The sequence below is a fragment of the Molothrus aeneus genome, chromosome 6, assembly GCF_037042795.1.
Source record: "Molothrus aeneus isolate 106 chromosome 6, BPBGC_Maene_1.0, whole genome shotgun sequence".
Taxonomy (NCBI): Eukaryota; Metazoa; Chordata; class Aves; order Passeriformes; family Icteridae; genus Molothrus; species Molothrus aeneus.
The window spans coordinates 9464080-9489966 of NC_089651.1; the positions used below are offsets into that span (position 1 = coordinate 9464080).

Consider the following 25887-nt stretch of genomic DNA (forward strand, 5'->3'; position numbering starts at 1 on the left):
CCTGGGGGAGCTCTCAGCAGCAGCCCCCAGGCCTGGTGTTCCCCAAGGACAGTTGTGGTTTTTTGGGAGGGCTCCAAGGCAAACCAAAGCCCAGTCCTCATTCCCAGCTTCCATTCCCAAACCCCCCTGAAGTGTTGTTTTAGGGGCACTGCCCTGCTGGGCAGGGAGGAGGCTACAGGTCCCACATCCCCATGGAAGCACAGGTGCCTCCAAGGGGCTCCAAGGAGGCTCTGGGTACCTCCTTTCCAGGGATCTGGCTTGGACTCACCTGCCCAGGGCTCTGAAACTCCAGGCTCTGCTCCAAGTAAGGCTTAGACCTTCCTCTTCTTCCTCATCTTCTTCCTCTTCTTTTTCTTCCACCTCCTCCTTCTCCCCTGCCCAGCCCCTGCAGACCTCTCACCACAGGAATTTAGGATTTATGCCCCCCAGAATCCCCCCCACAAAAACCTCTCCCCACCCCAATGAATGCTGCATCCTCAAGACCTTCCTTTATAAGGTAGAGGAAACTGCCCCTGGAGAGCCATTAGAGGCTTCCAGTAATTAGCAATTACCAGTCCTGAAGAGCTGCCCCTGCCTCTCCTAATGAGGTTTGGTGCTAATTATAGCAGGCAGAGCCAGGAGCCCTGGTGAGGGGCCGTGGCAGCGACCACACGGAGCCTTCTGGATTCCTTGGGATGTAAAAAAGGGCCGGGGTTACTCCAGGACAGCGATCCCCTCCACTGCCAGGAGCTCTGGGGATGCTGTTCCAGGGCTGGCCTGGCTTCCTGCTCATCAGCTGCTCCTGTCTCATCCATCACTTGCAATAATTCCTGCTGAATATTGCGGGATTCCGCCGTGCCCGGCTGCAGCCAGCAGCTAAATCCATCCCCCTTGGACCAGCCTTGGGGATATTTGGGAACTGAGCAATGTGGAATGAGAGCACCCAAATCCTTCATTTGTCAGGCTCAAGTGAGTGTTCAGTGTCCCAGTGGGATTTAATCCCTCCTGAGCTCTTCTCTGCCCATCCCAGCACTTCCCAAAGTGGCTCTTCTCCAGCCAGGGCAGCAACACCCACCCCAGCTGCTGGAAAACAAAGCCCAAACCCAGCTCCCAGTGTTCAACTCCCTTGGGAATGCCATAAACCCCCTAAAAATAAACAAACAACACCTCCCCCCCGACCTTGGCCAGCCCCCTGAGGCATTTTAGCCCCATTTGGTCTCTGCCCATACAGAGAGCCCTGAGCGATTTTTAATTCACTAAATTCAATTTAATTCAATAAAATTGGCATTTTAATCAAGGTGCTGAGACGGAGCAGCCCCAAATTGCTTTCCCAGCCCAGCTCTTTGATGGGGCTCATTTTCCCCCCAACAGGAGAATGTGGGTGTGTGAAGAGAAATGGAATAGAATGAATCCTTGAAACCCCTTGGATAGACACAAGCAGCACCAGGAAACACCTCTGGGAGCTGTAGGAGGGCAAAGGGTGCCTGGCTGGGTTCTGGAGCAGCCTGGGGAGGTGGGATAAGTGGCCTCCCAGGCTGTGATCCTCCAGGGAATCCTTTTAGGGGTGGAGGGAGCCAGGAGGGCACATGGTGCCAGGGCTCAGGGGAAGGACCAGAGGGATGCCCAGCCCTAATTTAAGGGTGATCCCACACCATGCACTCCTTTCCTTAAGCTCCCTGAAATAACCTATCCTGGGAGTGCCACAGGCGGTTGGGAACTTGGCTTTTATTGTCACAGGACACGGCAGCAGACAATGGGGTCGGTCACAACAGAGGGGACAGGGGAGTCACACCACAGGGTCCCAGCACAGCCACCCCAAGCAGCCACACAGCCCCAACACCCAGAGGGAGGGAAGGAACACGAGCCACGAGCCTGGCTCCTTCCCACACCTTTCCTGCCCTATCCCTGTGCAAAACCATTCCTCAGGCCACAGTGGTTTTCCCTCTGGGAACAGGGCAGCTGATGAGCAGACAGAGGGGGACCTGCAAGTAGTTTCTGGAATCAGCTCCATGCTGATGGATGGATGGATCAGCACAGCCTGGATGGGCTGGAAGGGTTGGAGGATCCAGGGGTTTTACTTGCCAGCCATGCTGAGGAAGCAGGCTCCATCCCCAGGGAATGGCTGCTGCCAGCCCGGGAGCCAGCACAGCCCTCGGGGTCACCCAGCATGGTGGGTGCTGGATTTGGGTGGGTGCAGATATACCCAGCCAGCTCAGGGGAGGGGAAAAGCCCCTCCAGACGTGCCTGTGCTGGGTCTGAGCCCCACCAAAACACGGCTGAGCCTCCCTCCAAGGGCTGTCCCAACACCACTGAGTCACCTCAGTTATGCCAGAGGGGGAGGAGGGAACAAAGGGATCAGATGGATGAGGAAAACCTTCCCTGCTGGCACAAAGCCCCCTGTAGGAAGAACCCAGAGGCTTTTGTAGCCCGGTGCCACCCTCTGCACTCCTGCCCTTCCCCTCCAGAGAGCCGGCACAGCCCCAGCAGCCGCCCCCATCCCGGGCGTGAGCCGGGCGCTCACTCGGGAATGTAGTCCCTGAAGGAGTTAAAGCTGAGGCTCCTGCCCGCGGAGTTCAGGCTGGAGCTGGCCTGCATTTTGGGAATCTTCTCCATGAGCTTGGACACTGTCCTCCTCTTGAAGGAGCCCGGGGAGAAGTGGCCCTGCCTGAGCAGCTCCTGGTAGAGGCTGCTGAACACCGCCACCGGCTCCTCGTAGCTGTCCCGCGTGGAGATCTCGTAGAAGGGAATCTTGAGGGCTTTGGAGAGGTTCTCCCCGTCCTCGGTGGACACCATCCTGTCGAACTGCAGGTCCTTCTTGTTGCCCACGATGACCACGGGGGGCTGCTCGGCGCTGCCGCCGCTGCGCTTGGGGCTGGCGTGCAGGTGGTTGATGAGGAAGCAGAGCCGCATCACCTCGTCGAAGCTGCAGCGGTCGGTCACCGAGTAGACCACGGCAAAGCCATCGCCCCACTTGATCTTCTCCTCGATCTGCAGGGAGTCCTCCTCCTGCCGGGGCACACACAGGCTCCCGTCAGCACCGCTGGAATGCCGGCGCTGCTGGATGCAACCCCGGCGAACCTCCCGAGGGCGCCGTCCCCATGGAGGCTGAGAAAGGAGCAGCCCCAAATTGCTTTCCCGGCCCAGATCTTTGATGGGGCTCATTCCCCCTCACCACAGGAGAATGTGGGTGTATGAAGAGAAATGGAATATAATTCCCTCGAAGGGAAACCCCTTGAATAGACAAAAGCAGCACCAGGAAACACCTCTGGAGCTGTAGGAGGGAAAAGGGACAGCAGCACCGGCAGCCCAGGGCAAGGATGGGGTGGCTTAGGCAATGTGGCAGGTGGGGACAGCCATCAGCCCTGTCCTGACATGGATATTGGGAGAATCAGTGCTCCCTTGAGCTGCCAGGATGCTCCACTGGCACAGGAAGCACAGCTATGCCCCGCATGGAAATGGGGGAATATTTACCTGAAGTGAATGGGAATGGAGGAATATATTACACTATAACTGAGGTAAGACATAAATTCAGCAAAACACCCTTTTCCTGAGGTGACCACCATGATGTTCCTGACATCAGGAATTAGCCCAGTGGAAGAGGACGGGCTGCCTTCCCTGGCAGGCTGCTCTGCTCCGTGTTGTTTTCCCAGCTGAGCTCACCTGTCCGGCTGTGTCGAGGATCTCGAAGTGCACCATCTCCCCATCGATGACAGCCACGTGCCTGTAGATCATTTCTGGGCAGGACACACAGGGAAGGTGTGTGAGAGAGGCCCCAGGGAGCAGCCACAGCCCAGGTGGCTTCGGTCACCTGGGTGGGTGGCCGAGAGGGCAGCAGTGACCGAAGCGTGGGAGCAACAAGGGAGGGAGAGGGGCTCCACAGGAGAGAGGGAGGAGGGGATATTTCTGGGACATTCCAGCAGAGACATGGCTTCAGTGTTCAAAAAACAACCCAAATGCAAGGGAAAAAAAATTTAAAAAAAAAAAAATCCTAGAATTCAGGAGAGCACAGGCTCCAGGAGCTTAGATGCCTCGTGTCCCTTAAAAGCCACCTTCCAGCAGATTGGGAAGGAATTCAAGGAGCTGAGGAGGAACTGCTGGTTTGATGGTTGGAGTCCCAGAGGTCTTTGCCAACCTAAATGATTCTGTGATCCTATGATGCTACATGATTCCACAACCCCATGGCTGAGCCTGCAGCACTTCTCTGTGCAATCCGAAGGCTCGTCCAAATAGATTTTGCCTAAATCAGACCAGAAAGGGGAAAAGGCATGCAGGACCCAGGGAGGTATCAGGATGTCCATGAGCTGCCTGTCTGGTTGAGGAGGAAGAAGAGGGAATATGGTGAATTTGGGGGCAGAGTTGGCTCTGCCATGGTGACAGCCCCAAGGAAAAGGAGTTTTCCTACCTAGGGTTGGGTCATAGTCTCCAATGAATCTCCTGGTGATGAATCGTACGGTCAGCGCTGGAAAAAAACACAACGAACCCTGTTGGAGTTGTCAGTCCTCTGGACTCATCTTCCCTCCTTGCAAGGGCAAAGGAGCAGCAGGAGCAGCCACAGCTCAAGCAATTAAACCCCCTCATCTGATTACACATCTCCCTGCACCAGAGCCCAGCAAGGCAAAGCCCAAATTGCTGGCAAAATCCTCCCTGGTGCCTTTGGCCCTAACATTTTTTCCTTTCCAAGGAAGCTGCTTTGGAAATGCAGTGTTGATGCCTGGGGAGGGAATTTCTGGACAAAGCCATGGTTAGGAGGGTGAAGAAAGTGTAGGATTGGAGAGAGAAGTGGTACTTGAGCCCTTTGAGGTGTTAATGATGATAATGGAGATGGGAAAGGTGGTGGAGAGGCTGAGAGCTGGCTTGGAAAGGCAACAGAAGTGGAAAGTGAAATTAGTGGAACAGGGGAAAAAAACAGGGCGGGGGAAAACCCCGAAAGAGCTAGGCAGGAGCACAGAGCCAGGAGGGAGAGGAGGAAGGGAAAACAGACCAGGACTGTGACAGAAGCATAAACCTCACCAGAACCAGGATGTGGTGAAAACCCCTCCAGAAACAAAAGGGGGAATGAAAAGCCAACACCAAGCTGGAGCAACACTGGAGCAACACTCGGAGCTCCCTTTCCTCTGCAACCCAGGGTCAGTTTGTCCCACCTGCTCACCAGCAGATGTTGCTGGTGTCCTGCCTGCCCTCACAGACCCACACCAAGCCCACAAGGATCTGTGTGTTTATCCCAAGAATGTGGCACCCCACATGGGCCAGACTTAAATAACCACAGAAAGGGAAAGGGATGCAGGAACTTCTGCCTCTCACACCTGCTTGCCTCCTCTTTGGGGACATCACCATCCTCTCACCCCCCCAGTCTGTCTCTGGGTTTGAAACCTGCACAGCAGGGAAGGGATTTGAAGAAAAAAGCGGGCAATTTAGCCAAACTGCTCTGAGGAGATAACCAGGCATCCTGCAGGAGGCACATACAGGCACCTTCAAAGAGGACACGGAGTTATCGTGGGGAGTGGGACGAGGCAGGCTCGGTCTCTAGAAAGCACCTGATTGTGTGTCATATGTCAGGCAGCCACCCAAAGCTGGAGCACATGGTGTGGGAAGACGAGCCAATTAGATTGATTAAAAATTGGCTGGAGCGCAGGAACACGAGGGGAGCTGCCAGTGGGGGAAGCGGCCGCAGGCGGAGCAGCCGTGGCCACCCAGCCTTATAAGGAACTTTTTCTCCCCATCCCGAACATCAGCCACCTCGGGAAGGGCTTTCCTTGGAGCTGAAAGGGTTAATTGTGCTTTAAATGTGGGGTGGGGGCTCAAGGGGTGATTCACCTGCCACGGAGTCAGGCTGGCACCTCGGGATAGCACCAGGCACGTGCCCACGCGCTGCCCTGTTTGTGCCACTGCGGAACGGCCCCAGCACCGATCCATCTTCACTCCACGTGCTGCAGGGAGAGCTCTGCTCTGGATTATGGCAGAGTTTACGCTGGGCAGCAGCAGCAGAGGAGAGCACAAGCCCCAGCTGGCCTGGATTTCCAGCCCCTGCTGCTGATTCACACAGCCCTGGTCCTTAAACCACACGGCTGCACCCAAACCCACCCTTGCTCGGAGGGTCTGGGACCTCGGCTCACCAGATCCTGAAGGTTTCCAAACTGCTCCAAAAAAACCCAAACTCTTGCTGAGAATCAAGGGTTATCTTTCCCTTTTGCAGCTGCCCACATGGGATTTGCCCTTTGGGTGTTCTCACCCCTCAACTCTCCCAACCTGGCTCTGTATCCCATGGTTGTAGCAGCTCATCCTGGGAATGCTCTGGAGTGGGGCTCTGCCAGGATGGGAGCTTGGCAGCTTGGGGATGAAATCGACCTTCAGCCTCCCCTGCTTCACACCCTGGCCAGGAGAGATGTCACCAGCACCTTGGGGACACAGCTGCCTCCCCTGTCCTCCCCACAGGAACTGAAGCAATGATGCTGCTGCTCTTGGCTCCTTCCTCACCTCTCCCACACTCGATCCATCACCTCGGATGTCACCTGCCAGCTGGGCAGGGACAGCAGGACAGGTGTCGTCCCTAGCACAGGGGCTGGCAGGCAGCAGGACCCAGCAGCTGGGCCACAGCCCCCGGGGAAGGTGACATGATGTCCCCTGGCAGGGGAGGACATGTGGAACAGCGCCCAGGGGACACAGATGGGTAGGGACACACTCAGGGGGGTTGCGTGCCTGCTGTTCCCGGGGGCTGCTCCCTGTTCCTGGCACGCTCCAGCTCTCCTCTGCACGAGCCACGGATGGATTACCCCCCTGTGGCCTGACTGCATGGCCTGTGTCACTGTCCCACTGTCACAGACCCCGCTGCTGCAAGGCACATGCGCTGACAGCCAAACCTAACTGGAGGAACTTTTAAAGACCCTCAGCATGATCCCACCCTAAGCAGGAGGCACAAAACCCCCACACCTGCCCACAGGAGGGGCCCAAAGCTGCCAGGAAGCTGCTGTGTGCCGGGTGGGATGGCCAGCAGCGGGGAGACACACGTGTTTGGGGTGGGGGTGAGCCAAGGGCTTTGTACACCCCATAAAACCACCTGCTCCATTGGGGCCAAACACCTCCAGGGACCCCCCCAGGGCTCTGGGTACCCAGGAGCTGAGCCCCATCCCGTGCTCCAGCCTTGCTCAGGGAGAGCTGGGAGCTGCTGCCTTCAGTTTAATCAGGGAATGAGGATTTTTCGTTAATGCCGGTTGCTGTCCATGGAAACACAATTCCTGCAGCTCCAACAGCCCAGCACAGGTGCCACAGCTGCGGTGCCTTCCCTTTTCCAGAGGAACAGGACATTCCCTGTCCCCAAGGGCACGGCAGCATAGCTGTGTCCTACCAGGCTTTGCATGGATCATGGATCACTGCAATGTAGATCACTGCAATCACTGCAATCCACATCCTTCCCTGCCTCTGATCCCAGTCCTGGCACTCCAAGTGCTGCCGGGGACACCTTTGCTCCCTTTGAGTGCTCACAGCTCGGGATGGAGGAGTGGGAAGCAGGGAAGGATGGTCCCCAGGAAGGAAGGGGGTGAAGAAGGGAGCTCCCAGTACAATATCCCAAAGCCCCACCTCAGCAGGCACAGACGGAGGGCGCTGAACGAGGCACAGGGAAAGGGAGTTTTCCCGAGGGAAAACAGCCCGGTGCTGCGGAGGAGGCTCCGCACAGCTGCTGTGGGCGCTGGGAACGAGCAGCAAGCTCCTCACACCTGGGAAAACCCAATCCCGGCTTTTAGGAAAGTTCTCCCGGTCAGTGATGTCCACCCCGGGTCCCCACGCAGACCGGGGACCCCTCGGGCAAGGGAAACGAGTCCCGGTGCAAAGTGTCCATGTGGGAAACTCGAGGGGAAGGAAACTCAGTGCCCTTAAACCCCACGGGCTGGGGGGGGCACCGGGAGAATGCCCCTCGTCCCGGCTTCCAAAGGGACATGGGAAGGTTGGTCCCTCTGGCCGGGAGGGACAATACCGGGGGGATGCCAGAGGGGTGCCAGGGCATAGCAGAGGGATGCAGGAAGATGCCACAGAGGTGCTGGGGGATGCCAGGGGGATGCGGAGGACACCGGGGGGATTCCGGGGAGCCCCGTCCTACCTGTCTTGCCCACGGCGCTCTGTCCCAGCACGACGAGGCGCAGGGTGCGGGCCGGGCTGAGGCTCACGGAGCGGCGCAGGGGCCGCGGGAAGCTCATCCCGGAGCCGGGCCGGGGCTGCCCCGGGATCCGCCGCTCCCCGCTCCGCCGGGCGCTGCTCCGGCAGCTCCGCCCCGGGGGCCGGGCTGGGCTCAGCCCCGGGCGGGCCCGGCTGATGCCCTCCTCCTCCTCCTCCTCCTCCCTGGCCGGCAGAGGCGGTCGTCATCCCGTCCCGGAGGCGGTTTCGGGAGTTGTGCCTCAGTTTCCCCGCAGGCAGCAGCGCTGGACAGCGCTTCCCGGAGAGGGAAAGGTGCTCCCCCCCAAGGGGCAAAGGCACGGTTGGACGGGGCTCGGAGCCACCCGCGCTGTGGAAGCTGTCCCTGTGCTTGGCAGGGGGTGGCACTGGATGGGCTGTGAGGTCCCTTCCATCCCAAACCTTCCTGGCTTTCCCTGGGTCTGTAAGAGGGAAGGGGTGCAACACCTCCCCAGCCAGAGCGCTGCCTGCCCCAAATCACTGCCTGAAATCATAATTGTCCCCATGTTTGTGCACCAGACAAGATAGTAAAGACAAGAGGAGCTGACCTAGCCCCGGCCTTCCCCCCTGTCCCACAAGCAGGGTGAGGAGTGAATCCTGGCTCAGCACAAACCAGCCACTAAATCCCCATGGATATCCAAGAGCAAGGACTCCACACCAGGCCTGGAACCAAACTTTGTGTGTTCGGGGCAGCAGCACCACCAGGCTGTTAAGCAGCAGCGTGAGGGGGTACCCAGGTGTGCAGGGAACGTGTAACAGCTCAGAGCAGTACCTGGAGCTGGCATGGACGTGCCTTGGGCATTCTGGGAAGAAGGAACAAGCTTGGCACACCTTGAGCAGCATCTTGACTCTTTCCATCAGACCCCAGAACGCTTCTGACCCGTGGGACGCAGATCCCAGATGACACCAGTGCTGCAAAAAAAGAAGCTGGGAGAAGGGACCTGGCCAAGGGTGTGGAGGCTTCAAGCACCCACATCAGGGACTCAGCCCCTTCTCCAAAGGCTGCAGCCATTTCTCTGGCACAGGGATGTCTCAGCCTGACCATCTGGGGTGACTTGGCACAGCCCACTCGGTGCTTGAGGGAACATGAACCCACCTGGTATTTATAGCCCCTATCAGGTGTCCAAAGGGAACGTCCTGGTGCCTACAGGGACATCAGCACTCAAACAGCCACAGGGTTATCGGGATCACAGCTGCTGCCAGCGGGATCAGGGCTGGAGGGAGGCCCCTGGATAGCACAGAGACTGTCATGGAGAGCCTGGAGAGCCAGCAGACCTCTCCCAGAAAGCCATCTTGCCATCACGTGTGTCTTCCTTGCGCATCAGCCCCTGGAAACAGCCCTGCTCCGGCTTCTCCAAAGGCAAAAATCAGGCTCATGGCTACATCTGGGGCCCAGAAAACAACAGCGAGGCAATAAACAGATTTTGGGACAAAAGCTGATTCCCAGCTGGGGAATGGGGGGGGGGGGGGGGGGGGCATCAAGAAAAAGAAATCTCCTTTACATTCCTTCCCTATTTTTAGCCCCATTTCCTACGGAAATGAGATGTCTGCAATCAAGTCCTCTTCTTGCCTGATCCTCTCTAAGACCAGTTTTAATGCATTGCCTGATTCCAGGCAAACGGGGGAGAAGTCAGAGAGAAAACCCCTTTTCCTGTGAGTCGTGTGACAACAAATGGGCAAATTTCATGGAAAATCGACCCTTGCACTTTGGAAGGCAGGAGCTGGCCGGGAGAATGCAGAGTAACAATTCCTGCTGCTCCAGGTTGCTGGCGTGCTCGCCTCAGGTGCAGCACCTTGGCAGCACAGGCCTGGCAGCTGGGCAGTCACACTTACCTTCATTCCAAGGGTGTTAACAGCACATGGACTCCCGGGGATGAGGGAACAAAGGGTGGAGTTAAAATGGGAGCACAGCTGCACTCATGCCACAGACTTCCAATGTCACCTTGGGAAAATCAGCTCCCTTCCCAACCACCTCCATGACCACTATGACCTTCCCATCCAAGACCAGCTAATCCAGAAAAATCTATCCCTGGATTCTTTAGGAAAAGGGTCAGTGAGAGTGCCAGGGCTGGGGAATTTGTGTCCCTGACAGCACAGCTGGGAGAAACTTCTGCTCCTCAGGCACAGCGTGGTGGAAACCACATGCGTGTTCCCACAGGAGCACTCAGCACCACGTCCCACGTTTGCCAGGGAATATTTGGCAGTGGGAACAGGATTTTATCACCGGTGATCGCTGCGTGATCCACCTCCAGCACTCCGCAGCTCAGCTGGGTGGAAGAGGTGCAGGAGATATTAAGTCCTGGTGAAATATTTGTGGTCAGGCTCCTCCATACTTGCCGGTCCTTCAAGACACAAGGAGTCTGCTCTGGGAACCAAGCCAGAGGCTCCCATGAATCACAGCCCTGCAAACAGAAAATCAGCTGAAGTGAAAAGCTGGCCTAGAGCAAAGAGCCAAATCCCCTCAGGCCGTAGTGTCGGGCTGGGGGGATCCCGCTCCATGGTCCAAACCACTTCCCTACTGGATCATCAGCTGTTTTGAGAGCTGCCCAGAAACTGGGCTTTGAGGCTTTTGAAACTGGGCAATGGTGTCTTCTTACTTAGGAAAGGAAGATAAAGTAACACCAGTCCCTTTTCTCTCCATGAGATGATCCAAAGGCATGGAATGCCAACAGATCCATGCAGGAGCCAACTCCAGTTCAAAAATGACTGAGGTATTGCAAACTTTGGTTCCCCAAGGCTTAGCTCCTCTCCCAAGCCTCCATTTGAAGGGCTCAAACCCTTTTCTAGCTCACCCACCACATTGACACTTGTTAATTACTGCACAGAAATTCCCGTGTGTAGCTCCATCAGGGAATGCCCTCCAAGGATGTAACCAAAGTCACACTGCCCTGCCCATAAACACATTTTGGGTTGCTGCAGCAAACCCAGCACACCCAAGAGTCCTCCCAGCCTTCAGCTCCTCACCTTCCTTGATTCACTCTGTTCCTTCTGACCCCAATCCTGCTGTGAAACCTGTGCATTCACATCCAAGGCACAAGGACACAGATCCCAGCTGCTTCTCCATTTGCTATAAATAGGGAGAGGGAAAACAGATGGAAGGCCCCATGTCCAGGCATGCCGGCCACTGCTGGACTCCTCCGTGTGGGATTTGCATCAACACGGACCCACTGGGAACACATTCCCTTTCTTTTTTTAACAAAAGGCTGGGTTTTAGGTCACAGGAGATAATAAAACCTCCAGTGCAAGAGAAATCCAACCAAGAGAGTGTCCTGATGTCCCGTTCCTGTCTGCCGCTGGAGCGGATTCCGACACGCGGCTGGATCACGCTGAGAAAACAAATCTGGCTCCACGTCAGAGCTCAAGGACTCCTTCCCAAAGCTGTGAGGGATAAAAAACTCAGGGAAGGGGCAAATTAACAGCACTTCCCTCCTGTCCCAGGGCCTGAACAACATGTCCCCAGAGCTTTGCCACTGGATAAACACCGGCAGCCCGTGGCTGGCAGAGCGTGCGATCCAAATGTCCTGACGGAGCTGCTAAATCCCTGTGCTGCCCCGTGGCTTCCAAAGAGAGTGTCCTGCACTTTGTTTTCCCGCAGGAGCCGGCTGTTGGGAAGGAGGACACAGCCACAGACCCCGTCTGTCAGGCTCCATCACACTCCACAAACAGCTCCCCACGGCGGGAAGCTTCCCTCTGCGGGAATGGCTTTGCTGGGGAAGCTGATTTTAGAACACAGCACACTGTGCTGAGGGAAGGAAGACAAATCCCATCGTGGAAGTAACTTAAACCTCCAGAAACGCTGCAAAAAGTGATCCTGTGGGATGGCCAGGATGGGGCTGTCTTACCTTCAACCACAAGAAGGATTTTATGTGAAGCACAAGTCCGAGCCCCTCGAAGCTGCAACATCCAGAGCACTGGAGGGGTTTGGAACAGCACCAGCCTTTGAAAAGATGGGAACCTCACTCCAAAGAGCTCCTAAAAGCAGCTGGAGCTAAAGGGCAGGGAAAAACCTGGAGCCACAAAGGAATTCCGGTGCCATAGGCAACTCTTGAAAGGGCAGAGGAGGAGGGCTGGGCTTAGTGCATGGCACACAGAAATCAGGGATTCAGCCTCTCCAGGGGAGGGGAGGGCAAGGAGGGGTCTCAGGGGACTCACACCTGGGATCCAGGGAGGAGCAGGGCCAGGGATGCACTTGGCATTCCTCCCCCAAACAAGGGACGCCGTGGGGAGCAGCAAGAGCACCTCCGGACTCCTTCCCGCCAGCCATTCCCGAGCAAACCTCGCAGCTGGCGAGAAAACAAGGCTTCCTTATGATGGGAAATGTCAGGGCTGCGGAGCCGGCTGTCCTGCTGCCGCCGAGCCCTGCCGGCATTCTTGGAAAGCACAGCGGGAGCAGCACAGGCAGCGGCTTTGTGGCCAGCGGGCAGGGATCAGCGCTGGAATTCACTCCCAGTTCCCAGCACATGCCCTCTGCTCGGCTCTCCAGCCTCCCTCCCTGCCTGCCGGGGGGGACAGACGCCACAGGGGTGGCCGGAGCCCGGGCCTGCTTCTTGTCTGACCCACGTGGATCTTCAGCTCTGGGCAAAGCATCTCAAATTCCACCCGGATCTGTTTGGTCCTGGCAGAGAAATTTCCACCGTGAATCAGTGCTTAAGGAAAAAATTAAAAAATCCTTGAGTTTTCTCAACTTATTTTGTTGAGAAGTTCCTGCTTTTAAACTATTTCAGTGCTATTTAGCACCAGGAAGGGTGACAAGGATCATCCCCCCTGACACGTGAAGCCCCTGTGACTTCATCCCTGAGAGCTGGGCATTCCTGCTTCCACTTGGAATGACAAAAAGCTTTTGATTGAAATTCTCCTGAAGAATGCATTAAAATAATCCCTTTTTACCTCAGTCTGAATAAATAATTCCGACAAAACCTGCCTACTTTGCATTATAAACTTTTTTTAAACCAAAAACTTCCTGATACTGGTTGGATTTTCCCTTCCTGATTTTTTGTCCCCCCAAAATGCTGTGAAACCACCCTAATTTTGTGTAGTATCTCACTTCGATCAGAACTACATTCCCAAGGGCTCTTTGGGGGATCAGACTCGCAGAACTTAAGCCCTTTGCTTTTCCTTTGACTCCACAGCAGCCTCTGCCCTCTGTATTGTTGAGCCCAGAATCCCGTGTTATTTCCAAGTGTTTCTTCCTATTTGGGAAGGACAGAACATTCCTGCTACATCCCCTGAAAGCCAAGACATGCTGTTTCTTAGCCCCAGCACTCAAACAGAGGGACTGAGGGTTTCCAGTCCAATTCCTTGGGCTGGCAACGCCACTTCTGCTGTGGACTGGGAACAGCCTGCATCCGGAGGCTGCGGTCCCTGTGCCAGCCCACGGCACACTCTGCCTGCTGCTGGGATCTGCTGGTCCCAGCATGGAACTGCAATCACCTGTGGGAGAAGGGGAACAGGTGGGAGATGGTTTTTGGAGGGGCCTCCCCACCCTTTCAGTTTGGAAAAGTTGGGGAATGAGGATGCGACGATCCAGGCTGTTTCTGCCTCCACGTCCCATCAGCTGCTAAAAACTGTGTGTGTTTAACCTGAGCAGCAGGGAAAGAGCAGCATTCCCAAGGGCTATTTGTGCCAGAGGATCTAGAATGGGGAGGCCTGAGGCCACCCCTGCAGATCCAGCTGTCTCCAGTGGCTGAAGAACCAGCTCAGCCCTCGCACACCTGGATCCTTTTCCAGCAGCCACCACAGCCTGAAGTGATCTCCCAAAGGAATTGTGAGACTGGACAGCCAGACCAGCACCAGATGGAACAAAACTCCCATTTCCCTCAGCACAGGGCTCTGGCAACGTTTGGAGCCATGGTGGGAGTGCAAAGGACACCCAAATGTGGTTTTATTCCCCATGTGAAGCAAGGTACTCCCTAGGGAAGTGACAGGGTGAGCAGGGCCCATTGTCCCTTCCCATAGCGGCTATTAGGAACCCCATAGTCCAAGAAACTCCAGGAAACTTCAGGAAACTCTCCTCTTGGTGGATATCCAGCCCAGAAACACCAGCAGACCTCAACTGGATCCACCTGGCCTTGTATGTGCTGCTCAGGAAAGGACAGTGCTCAATGTGCAGCCACAGAAGAGGGAAAAGACCAGGATCTAGACATGGAATACACTCAACAGGTCAAAACTCAGCTCTGAAACAGGCACAAAATCCCTCCTGAGCCACCAGTGTCTCATTTTGATGGTGTTACACACACACACACACACACACACACACACACACACACACACAATTTATTGCTGCTCACCTTCAAGAGGGGAATTTTTCAGCTCCACTTCCCAGTGCTAATGGTTAAGAAGGATTTGCACCCCTTGGCACGATCTGGGAGTAGATTTGAGACCCTGCAGTCACCTGGTTTCACTGCCCTCTTCAGTCCCATGGGCTGTGCCCCAGGATATTCCCTGGAGCCACACAATGCCAGCAATTACATGACCAGAATTCCTAAAATGCAGGAGGTGTGGAGGCAAAAAAATCCATTAGGCATGAAAAGGCTGGACAGCCAGCAGTGGATCCTGGGTAGTTTAAAACTCCTGGCAAATAAACACCAGCAAGGCTGAAGCAACAGTTTAAAAAAAATTTCATTATTTTAAAAAGAAAGCACATAGAGATTTCCATTTCCCACCACACAGAGATTTCCATTTCCCACCACAACAAGAAGTCCAGAACTTCCCAGTGCTGAGGCAGTTTTATTTCCACAATTGCCTGGAGCAGCAGTGATTCCCAGAACACCTCCCCAGTCAGGACAAGCAGGGGTAGATCTCAATGGTGTTGATCCTGAGGACAGTCTGGGGGTTTGAAATGACTGAAAAAGAAGGAAAAGGGGGGAAAAAAAGGATCAGGTAACAGCATAAACCTGGCGCCTACCTCGTGCCAGGGCTCCTGCTGGCAGACAGCAGCATTCCATGGGGATGCCAAGGACAGCAGGTCCCAGAGGGCAGCCTGGCCAGGGCTTTACCATCCATCCCATATAAAAATAGCCATAATTCCTCCCTCTCTCAGAGAAGGAAGAGACATTTGGTGACCAAAACCTGGGCAGGACCCTGTTTGGGCTTGCTGGGAGCTGTGATGACACATACACTGTCCAAGGCTTTGGGGAGAGACTGGGATTGCTCTCCTGCCCAGGAAGTTCAGGGAACACTGCGGGAATATTAAATCCTCTGTGGGTGCACCTGGGAGAGGGGCTGGCCCTGAGGGGCTCTGGGGACACAGAGAACAAGCCCCTTCCTCAGGTCCTGGTGCTGGGATTCCTCCCCTCCCACATCCAGCAGGGAAGGAGAGGTGTCCTTTCCCCCTTACTTTTCTTCCTCTGGAAGTTGTGTCTCCTCCAGAAGCGCATGTTGACCTTGGGCCACGACTCCGTCTTCTCAATCACCGTGGCCTCCACACGGACCAGGTCCTTCCTTAAAAAGGAGTGGTAGAAGCACCAGGTTTTAGTTATTTACATCCTATCATTGTCACTGCTAGAAAGGAAGGGACTCTTTTCAGGCTAGCAATGATTTATTGCTCAGATCAAGGCCAATCTCAGAGGCTGTGACATTTTGGAGATATATTCAGCCACAGCTCAAGAGCAGTCACAAATTTCATTGCTACAAGGTAATATATTAACTTCCTAACTCAACAGACAGTTGCCACAGGGTTTATTTTACTTTTCTAACTTATCACCTTTATTTACTTCTGCTGCACTGCAGATACTTTTATCCGATGGGTTTCTAACTCACAGGCACACATGGGTTTTTTTGTTAGGGGAAAACCACAAGTTTTTATTTTAACTTTTTACAACTACACCCTTATATTACAAACTCTTCACTATCTTATCAGTGCAGTTTCTCACTTAAGGTGAGAAACCTCACCTACAACTATAGAAATACAAGTTTATGATTTTTTAGTTTAATATCTGTGTACTGTATTTTCACATCAATCTAAGATTCCTTTAAGGTTGTAGATCAAAATTTTTAGTGTCTGTGGAAGTTTCTGTTTTTCTGATTCTCACAACGTCCTACTCTTGGGCAGCAGGTTTCTGGGAGAAGAGACAAAGGGATAACAATCCTGGGAATTCCAGATCCTCCCTGGGAGGACGGCCACCTGCCCAGGCACAGCCAAAAGCCTCCAGGTGCTGTACCTGGCCCAGGTGTGACAGGTCACAACTTTCCTGTCATGTGAGGGATGAGATCTTCCATCAGAGCAGGCAGCAGACACAGGGACCTGCAGGAACTTGTAAGATTGAGGCAAGATAAATTCCCCTGGCACCTCCAGGTGATCTCATGTGCCCTGCTTTGGTTTTGGCACAGGATGAGCCCATCCCTGCTCCTGGTCAACAAGAAATCCTTCCTCCCCCCCTAAAAGCATCACAGACAGCTGGAAGAAAATCTCACCTTGTTGGAAATGCTATAACTTTCCCAGTAATTTTTAAATTAATTGTTTTAATGAACCATAAGCAATTTTCCACTGTAGCCAGCGTTTAGCAAGGCTTGACATAAAGCTGCTGCTGCTGCTGCAACACAGTTTTGGGGAAAATTACATTAAATTACTAAAGTTTTGCTAAAACAACTGTAATCAACCTTGATATGCTTCAAGGGTCTCAGAAGGTGAGAACCCCCAGGCAGGATCCAGACAGGAGCTTTGCAAAGGCGGTTTTTAGTCAGCAGCCACAGGGAAGGAGGAGGAGCTGCTCTTCCATGCACAGCACTCCAGAATTCCATTAAAAGCTCGTTAAGTTTGCCACAGGAAGACATTTAAAGACCATTTTGCTGACAAACGGCTCTGTCTGCACTTGAGGGGGGCAGAGGGGGAAGCCCATCCAGCTGAAATTGTTCCAGCAAGGTCACTGGGAGGCCAAAGGCTTCAGACAGCCACCATCTCTTAAAATTCACCCTGGGGGTGTGATTAAATCAGAGATTGGATCCCGGAGGAAACTGATTTATCTGCAGTTAGTGACCAGCCCAGGAGAAAAGAGATATAAAATTATACAGATTTTAAGAAACCACTGTGTGACCCCAACATCCCAGCTCCAGGATAGGCTCCAGATCCAGCACCACTGAATCACACACAAATCCTGCAACCCTGAGGGAGGAGAAACCAGAAAGTAAACTGCACTCCAGCCCTGGTTTACCACTAATCTGGGACTAAACTTCCTGGATTCAAAGCCCTGAAGGGCTCTCTGTGGGACTCAGCTCTAGGAACTGCTGGCAGGAGGCTGAAGCACAACAGAAACCAACTTTGCTGGAGAAGAGCTCGTGGGCAGGACAAGTTCTCAGCAAAACAGAGCCCAAGGAAAAAAAAAATAAAAATCTCTATCAAACGTTTTAGGTATGACTGGAATGTCCATAAAAATAAGAAGGGGGTCACACATTTCCCAGAGCCTGACACAGCTGGGCCTGCTGCCTTCAGCAGCAAAATGTTCCACAGATTGGATTTCTGCAGGAGGTGAGAAAAACTCAGGCTGGAACCTCATCAGCTGGGCTGAAGGGTGCTGTCAAGAGGCAGAAAAAAAAAGGATCCATGCAAGCTCCAAGCCCAGAGGATGCTAACTCTTGGGTCACAGCTGCAGCTGCCAGGCTCGCTCCCTGCAGGGCTGAATCCCAGCCCAGCTGGCTGGGACAAACACAGCTCCAAAGCCTTTGGCACTTCCACTGCACAAAGGGGCAGGTAGCAGGAGAAAGAGCGAGCTTTCCTAGAGGGAAAGTTCTCATCAGCTCTGTTTTGTCTAGAAATAAGCCAAACTTTCCCTGCACTCGTGCCTAGCACAGGCTCCAGCCCTTGTGCCAGCCGGGGCTGGCAGCGACTTGGACAAACACGGAGCCCAAGAGATTCCAGAGCAGGAGCCAGCCAGAAGCTCCCAGAATAGCCTCCAGCATGCAGATGGGGTGTGCTAGGATTTAAAGAAGTGTCATCCTGTGGGGTATCAGAGGAACAAAGCCTGTGCAGCTGTCCCAAACAGGACACTTTGGGAGCCCACAGGAAGCGGCTCCGGTGAAGTCTCAGGCTGTGAGCGCTCACTGGGTGTTTATTTATACAACAACAGAACACAGAACTGCTCTCTTCTCATCCAGCCTCTCCTCTCCTCCCCAGAATGTCTGTGGGCTAGGGGATTGTATGGGAGAACTGCAGTGTACACTGCTGGTGACACCCTTTTCCGTTCCCCCTTCTCCTCTTCCTCATCCCTATGGGACAGCTGGGATTTGGGTGGTTCCCTCAGCTCAGAGGGTGATGGCATCTCCCCCTCAGCCTTCACTCTTCCTGGCCAGCCTCCTCCTCCTCCCACTGACTCCCTTCAGCCACAGACCCTGGAGGCCAGGCCAGATGTGCCAGGCCAGATGTGCAGCCTGGTCTGCCTCAAGCAGCTGCCAACACTTCCCACACCCTCACAGCACCTGCAGGAGCCAACAGCTGGTTTTCTTCCTGTCCTGGACCTCCTGGCTATGCCCTGAGAAATGCAGCACAAAGAGCTGCCAACAACCAGCCCAGGGCCCCTGGATTAGCTGGGGAAGGAAGCTGCTCCTCACCTGCCTGACAGGGCACATCCCAAAACTAAAAGCCCCTTTCTAATCCTAAAAATGAGATTCTCCTTCCTAAAGCCTTCCCCACAGACAGTATCTGGCAGTAACTCAGAGAATCCTGATGATCTGCTATTCCAGATCCACTTCCAGTGCTGCTACAAGGACTGGCAGCTCCCAAAATCCTGTCCAACACAGGGGCCTGAGGCAGGTGCCACCAGTGCCACTTGAGCCATGTTATCACTGCACAAATAACTCCTAAATACCACCAGCAGTAACACCTGGCCCACAGCCCCCTTTCTTTTGGGAAGGAAAAGTCCTGTACAGCAAGTCCTACAGCAGTGGGATGGAGGCAGTGCCAAGGGATCGACTTCTCCCAAGTTCTGTGACTGCTGGATTATGTGATTAATAGGAAGGGAAAAATTAGGAACACTGAAATTAGGGTTAAGGCTTGCTGGAGTAAGTCAGTGCCAAAGGGAAAAGGGTTAAAAACCCAACTCAAGGGATTAAGGAAAAGGATTTCTGGCTTATTTCAAGATGACCACCACCAAAATCAGGGTAGAGATGCCGAAGAGCAACATGTCCTGCTAGTTTGTGCAAGGAGGAAAAGATCCCACTGAGGTGAATACCCAGGAGCTACCTCAGAACTGAGACCTGCTGCCCTCCTAGCACTGGGGTGGGGGACACTCACCAGAGGCTGATGAGCTGTTTTACTGGTGATCCTTTCAAAAGCCACGAGGCTGGGATCAAAGTTAGTGCTGATAAATCCCAGTTTCAGGGACTGCAGAGCCTTGAAGGCACAATTAAGTACAAAAATGTCATATAATTCCTTTATGAAGCATCTTACCCCAGCAGCGGCCTTCCAATGAGCGTGAAGTCATCAGCACCAACCAGCAAAACCTGGGGGAAATAAATCAGGCACAAATCACTGCTCATTGTCCTGGCAGAAATGCAAACAAGACCTTTCAAATTCTACAGCCATAAAGGAGTCAAAGTGCTTCAAACCAGGCCTTCCCACATTTCAAACCTGACACTAACTGGAGGGGTAGTGAGGAAAGCTGCTAACAGGCTGCAGACAGAGCCATTACTCTTCCAGAGAGCTCATCCCACTCAAACAGGCTGCACAAGTATCTTTCTCCATGATCAGAACACACTGAACCTCTCTGTCCTGGCTTACCATCAGCCATAAAAAATTATGAAAAGCAATCAGAGAAGAAGAATAACCTGCCTCGTGTGGGATCTGGACAGATGGCAGCTCCCAAACCGTTGCATTTTTACAGCACTTGCTACAAATCCCAGTGGAGAAACAATTCCCTCATTCTCCTCTGTAAGGCCTGCAGATGGGGAATAAAGAAATGAACATCTGGGGGTTCATTTCAGCCACATCTGAAGGAACAGGCAGGATAAGAGAGGATGCAGTAGGAAGAGGCTGCATTTCACTGAAATCATCGAGTTCGGAAGGAACCTTCAAGGTCATGGAGTCCAACCATCAAACCCAGCACTACCCCAATCTTCCCTAAGCCATGTCCCCCAAGTGCCACATCCAGAGCCACTTCTCCCAGGGCTGCCTCACAAATCCTCTGTCAGCATTTAAAAACCACACAGGAATGGTCATGAGAAGTCCTGGCTTTTGTTTTAGACAGAAAAAAAAAAGACCCAACAAATTAAAGGGCTCTGGTGTTCAGGCAAATTTTCTCCTTCACTCCCATCTAGATCTTTGCATTCTGAGCTGGCTACAGCACAGAAATCCCTCCTCTCTGCTGCACGCAGGGATGTGGGACACAGCTCAGGACATCCCTAAAAAGCTGCTTCAAAACTGGGCTTCAAAGCAATGGACAAGCACAAAAACTCCACAGCTCTCCTTAATTACTTGCTTAGCTCTAACAAACAACAGGAAGGTGAAGCCAACAGAATCCATAATATTTCCCTTCAGCCTGGATTAATGAGCCTCTGCAAGTCCCTGCTGGCTGTCCAAGGCTGAGGATAAAGATATTAATTGGATCTTGGCAATTCTCCCCTCTGTGCCCCATCCCTCTGCCTCCACTCGGCCCAGCACGATAAGGATCTTGCAGAGCCCTGAGGAGTTTACAATCCCTCTGGGAGACCTGCAAGGATTTAAGAGGTTGGACTCGATGATCTTAGAGGTCTTTTCCAGCCTAAATGACTCTGTGATCCAGGGTGCTGGACTCTCAAGGCAAACACTGGCTTTTGCTGCCGGCTCTGGAAACAACAACTGTCATTTTCTTTTTTTGGAAGGAGTTAGGACAACAAAAATCTGTCTCCCCACAGAGTCTGGCAAGACTCACTCCAGCCCTGTTGAACAGAAATCACAATCATAACTGAAACTGGAACGAAACCAAGGGAATTGGAACAAAACAAAGGGCTGGAACGAAGGTGGGAGACCCCCAGGAGCACTGTGGGACGTGGCGTTAAAACCAGCAATGGGTTTTGCCTCCAGGAACGTTTGCAGGGAACCTGCTCTGGGTTTTCTTCACCTTTTCCATGCGGATCCGGTCTCCACACTCGGCCTCCAGGACGTTGTCCATCATGATGAGGTCCTCACTGGTGATTTTCCACTGCTTGCTGGCAAAGTGCACGACGGCGAAGAGGCGCCCATAGTGCCCCGCCGCGATCAGCCCGTTCACCTTCTGCACCACCTCTGCTGGCAAACAGGGCCAGGATCAGGGCAGCACACCCAGGGAGCTGGGAAGGGCTGGGAAAACTCACCCAGCCACCCTGCTCTCCCCCCAGCACTCTTATCTTCTGGGAATCTTTAGGCAAGGATCAACAGCAGCGCTGCTTCCCAGATGTGTGAGCCTCCCTTTCTTAAAATTAATGATTTATTTGTATTTTAGGTGCTGGCAAAGCCACACATAAGTAAACATCTTGTATACACTGTGCAGCTTCTCTACACTGCTGACTCTCAGCCCATTCCTCAGGCATCCCAAAATACACTGTAGTTGGTTATAAAGCATTCCAGAAAAGAGCTCTTGTCCATGCACCCTGTGTTTGGAGGAAATTCCCTCCATTTCCAAGTGATATGCAGACAGCCCAGGGCTTTGAGCAGTGCCTAAGGCACAGAGGAACATTGGGAAGAGCTTGGCAGAGTACCAGGGAAAGCCTGGCCCCAAAAGTTGTACCTGCAGCAAGGACAAGAGACCGGTCCCTTGCTCTTTGCCAGAAAAACCTCTTCCCACGTGTGTGCAGAGTGGTGCCAGGAGCAGGACAGAGCCCAGAGACCAGCTCCTGCACGTGGACAAACTCCATTCTCTGTGATCAGCTTCCTGGGCAGTGAATCCAACCCCAGTTTTTATGGGAACACCAAAAGGTGTTGCCACCTGACACCATCCCACTGCCAAACAGCAGCTTCCCACCCTCCTGAGCTGCTCAGAAAAACACATTAAAAAGTGGCTGAATCATTTTTGGTTTTTTTTTCTTGGAATGCAAACAGAACATCCCTTTGGGACAGACAGGAATCCAGCAGCCAGGCAAACCCAACCCAATCCTTACAGGAATGCTCAGAAAAGGTCCAAGCTTCAAGCCCTAGGATTCAAACTTAAAGGTACAGGCAGGAACACAAATTATTTGCAGGGCAGGAGCTGCTGCAATTCCCACCAGGATAAAGAGTTGTTGATAACTCTCCCACACCTCCAGTGCCAGGAAACATCAAGTGATTGCTGGCTTGGATCTCAGCACCATGTGGAGAGACCCATCCTAAAATATCCTGGGCTGTTTCCATGGGCAGCAGGAGGCAGAACTGGAAAGCTCCTGCTGCTGTTCCCTTTGGATGAGCACAGCCAGGAGATAAGGATGCAATGCTCAGCAGCAGCAGGAGGCAATGGCACGGGAGCAGGATGGCAGCAATCCCTGAGGATGGGACCCTGCTCCCCACAGGGCTGGCAGGGAGCAGTTTGTGGTTCACTGCTGGGTTATTTCTCACACAGGGACAGGCACCCATCTGTCACCTGAGTGATTACTGATACTTGAGTTCTCGTCACAGAGCAGAGAAAAAGCAGGATCAGAACAGGCCAGCAGGAGATGTGGAGCAGGAGGCTCTCTCCAAAGCACATCCCTCAGTCAGGGACACACTCCAGCCAGTGATGGGGGACATCTGCAGGAAGGTGGGCTCAGCTCTTGTCAACCTTGTCACCCAGCTCAGAGCCTGAGTGCCACATCCAGTCATTCCCTGGACACCCTCAGGGGTGGGGAATCCAAACCTCCCTGGGCAGCCCCTCCCAGTGCCTGACACCCCTTTCCAGGAAGAAATTCCTCCTGATGTCCAACTTGCCTCTTCCCTGGCACAGCTTGAGGCTGTTTCCTCTCACCCAGCAATCCTGACAAGCTGAGGGGACAGGGACACGACCCCAGTGTTCTGTCACGCTGTGTCCCACCTCTGCAGGTCTGTCCCTGTGCCCACCATCCAACTGCTCCTGCTGGCTGCATGTTCTGTTTCATGCACCAAAACACACCAGCTCTCCGTGTGCCCACCATCCAACTGCTCCTGCTGGCTTTGATTTAGCCAGTGAATGGAAAACAACTCGTTTCTCCTGCCCAAAATGCTTCTCTCATCCTTTAATTTTTTTTAATATAGTGTTCCATGCCACACATCACATCAGGTAAGGTTCCTCTGGGAAAAGCTGCCCTAAACTAAGGAGAAATCACATTGTACCCAAATCTCCCAAACCTGGAGAGCAGCTGGAGCACAATTCCAGCGACACTAAAACACATGAGAAATGAAATTAAAAAAAAAAAAAAAAAAAGAAGTGCAGGACTCAAACTTCCAAATGAAAACATTTATGCTCAATCAGGCCTCGAGGCAGTGCTGGAAGACCAGATTTGAGACTTTTACCTGCATGATACTTGGCTTCTTCCACTGGATCTGGAAGTTTCACTTCAGGCCATGGGGGTGAAGTCAGGGAAGTTTTGGCAACGAGTCTGTGAAGGACAAGGCAAAATTCACTGCAGCAAGCAGAAACTGCCAAGAGATGGAAAACAGGGAGAGGAAAGAAGGAAAAAGGAGATGGAGTAGAACTGGGTATTACTCACAAACACCACAACTCACAAGGCATCAGATTACAGATTACAGTTAACAATTAGGCAAGAATCTACAATAGCACAAAAGCAATCTTGGATATAAAGAGGAGGGAGCTTTGCCTCAGAAAACTCCATGAGATGAACATGAATGGTCGTGGTTTCTGAAATCTGGAAATTTAGCAGATTTTGTATACACCATCCCAAAACAAAAAGCAAATACCATCCCCCTCAGCAGTGGGCAGTTCAGGTTTTCCTGCATGCAGAAATCCACACTTGGCCTAAGCAACACAGGATGCACCAAATGCATAAAATATTCAGGAATAAACATGAGACTTAGTGAACAAAAAGCAAAATGGACTCAAAATCCTTTGCAGTGATTGATTTACTCTGTAACCCCGAGCCAAACATCCCAAAGGGCTTTAATTCAACAGGAACTGAAAGCACCTGTGAGTACACAACCACAGGCACCGAGGCCTCACAGGGTTTAATGAGAGTTTGGGTGCTGCATCACCCAGGCAGGGATCCAAGATCTCTGATCCTAGAGGATGAGCAGGAAGAGGGAACAGTACATCCTGCCATCCTCCCTGGCAGGAACTCTCTGCTCCTGCAGTGTCCCCTCCTGGTCACAGCCAGCAGCAGCTCCTCAGTCCTGCAGGAGATCCCAGCACAGGGAACGGAATAAAGGCACAACAAAAGGTCCCAAAGGGCTGGAAAAAGCAAAGCCTGAAGGTGTCATTGGAAGAGGTGTCACAGGATTCCTGAATGGTTTGCCTTGGAAGGGATGTTAAAGCTCATCCAGTCACAACCCAAGGCAGGGACAATTTCCACCAGACCAGGTTTCTCCAAGCCCTGTTCAACCAGGCCCTTGAATATTTCCACGGATGGAACAAAACAAACAAACAAACAAACAAACAAACAAATAAAAAAACAAACCCAAAAAATGAAAGGAAGCATCCTTCTGGGAAAGGTGACTGAAGGTAGGCAGAGCCCAAAACACTGGGGAGTGACCAAGGGGCAGCCAAGTCTCCTTCCCAGAGGAAAGCCAGCTGCCCTCCCAGGCTGGAAGCAGGGCAGCATTCCAGGAGGAAGAGGCAGAGTGATGGATGTGTGACATTACCCTGCCTGTGGGGATGAGCTCTGGGAACTCCGGTGCCGGACCGCAGCCGAAAGCAGCGAGGCTGAAAGGGAGAAAAAGAAAATTAAACACAGGCAGCAGCTGCTGGGCTTTTGCAAAATTCCAGAATCATTCAGGCTGGAAAAGTCCTCCCAGACCACTGAGTCCAACCTGTGACTGGCCAACCACATTGTCACCCAGCCCAGAGCATGGAGTGCCACGTCCAGGCATTCCTGGGACACCTCCAGGGATGGGAACTCCAGTACCTCCCCAGCCTGGGAAGGAGATTGATAAAGTCCTTACTCCCTCACATCCATTGGATTCTGCTGAAGGGTTTATGCCAAGGTGCAAAGAACTGTGTAAAGCTGATTCTCCTTTTTGTTAACACTCCCTGACTTTTGGACTCCGAGGCTGATGCTGGGAAAGACCCGGATCCCTTCCACCTCTGGGAAGAGCTCCAGGGCTCATCCTGCAGGTGCAGGGCAGGGACACAGAGGGGCCAGGAGGCAGCAGTGGGGACCCTGACGACTGCCAGCCTCCTTCCATCCCAGCAGCAGGCAGAGCACACCCTCCCATCCTTCCTTTCCTCCCACCGCCTGGCAGAGCATCTTCCTCCATTCCTTCTTCCCTTCCTTCCTTCCTTTCCAGCAGCAGCAGGCAGAGCTCCTTCCTCTCCTTCCTTGCCTCCATCCCAGCAGCAGAAAGAGCATTTTCCTTTCCTTCCTTCCTCCCTTCCTTTCCCCCCAGCCGCAGCAATAGCCCAGTCCGTCCGTCCATCCATTCCTCCTTTCCAGCAGCAATCAGAGCACCTTCCTTTTCCTTCTTCCCCCCTTCCCAGCAGCAGGCAGGCAGGCAGGCAGGCAGGCAGAACTCCTTCCTTCCTCCTTGCCTTCCCTCCCAGCGGCAGGGGCAGAGATTGTCCCTCCCGGTCCCTGTCCCCCGTTCCCGCTCCCCGCTCACCTCCCGCCCGCCGCGCTCGCGCCGCCGCCATCGCGGTGACCTCGCGCCGGACGCGGAACCGCGGGGGCGGGGCCTGGCGCGCGCAGGGGGCGGGGCCCGGCCGG

At 53.5% G+C, this 25887-nt stretch overlaps 2 protein-coding genes across 3 annotated transcripts; both read right to left on the bottom strand.

Annotated features, from left to right (window-relative positions):
- Nucleotides 1-1684: 1684 nt before the first annotated feature.
- LOC136557732 (ras-related and estrogen-regulated growth inhibitor-like) lies at nt 1685-10315 on the bottom strand. Of its 2 annotated transcripts, XM_066551857.1 has the most exons (5): nt 9976-10315; nt 8915-9054; nt 4382-4438; nt 3640-3713; nt 1685-2985 (listed from the first exon to the last, which is right to left on the bottom strand). In XM_066551857.1, exons 2-5 carry the CDS (start codon nt 8925-8927, stop codon nt 2497-2499), a joined length of 633 nt encoding a protein of 210 aa, XP_066407954.1. In that variant the 5' UTR covers nt 8928-9054; nt 9976-10315; the 3' UTR covers nt 1685-2496. The 2 variants fall into 2 exon arrangements, with proteins under 2 accessions (XP_066407954.1, XP_066407953.1); XM_066551856.1 differs by lacking the exons at nt 8915-9054; nt 9976-10315 and adding an exon at nt 8072-8226.
- Nucleotides 10316-14742: 4427 nt separating this feature from the next.
- MRPL21 (mitochondrial ribosomal protein L21) lies at nt 14743-25829 on the bottom strand. The gene is made up of 7 exons (XM_066552819.1): nt 25784-25829; nt 24827-24887; nt 23525-23610; nt 21171-21334; nt 19523-19575; nt 15479-15582; nt 14743-14984 (listed from the first exon to the last, which is right to left on the bottom strand). The coding sequence occupies exons 1-7, from the start codon at nt 25812-25814 to the stop codon at nt 14920-14922; spliced, it is 564 nt and encodes a 187-aa protein (XP_066408916.1). The 5' UTR covers nt 25815-25829; the 3' UTR covers nt 14743-14919.
- Between the last annotated feature and the right edge of the window lie 58 nt (nt 25830-25887).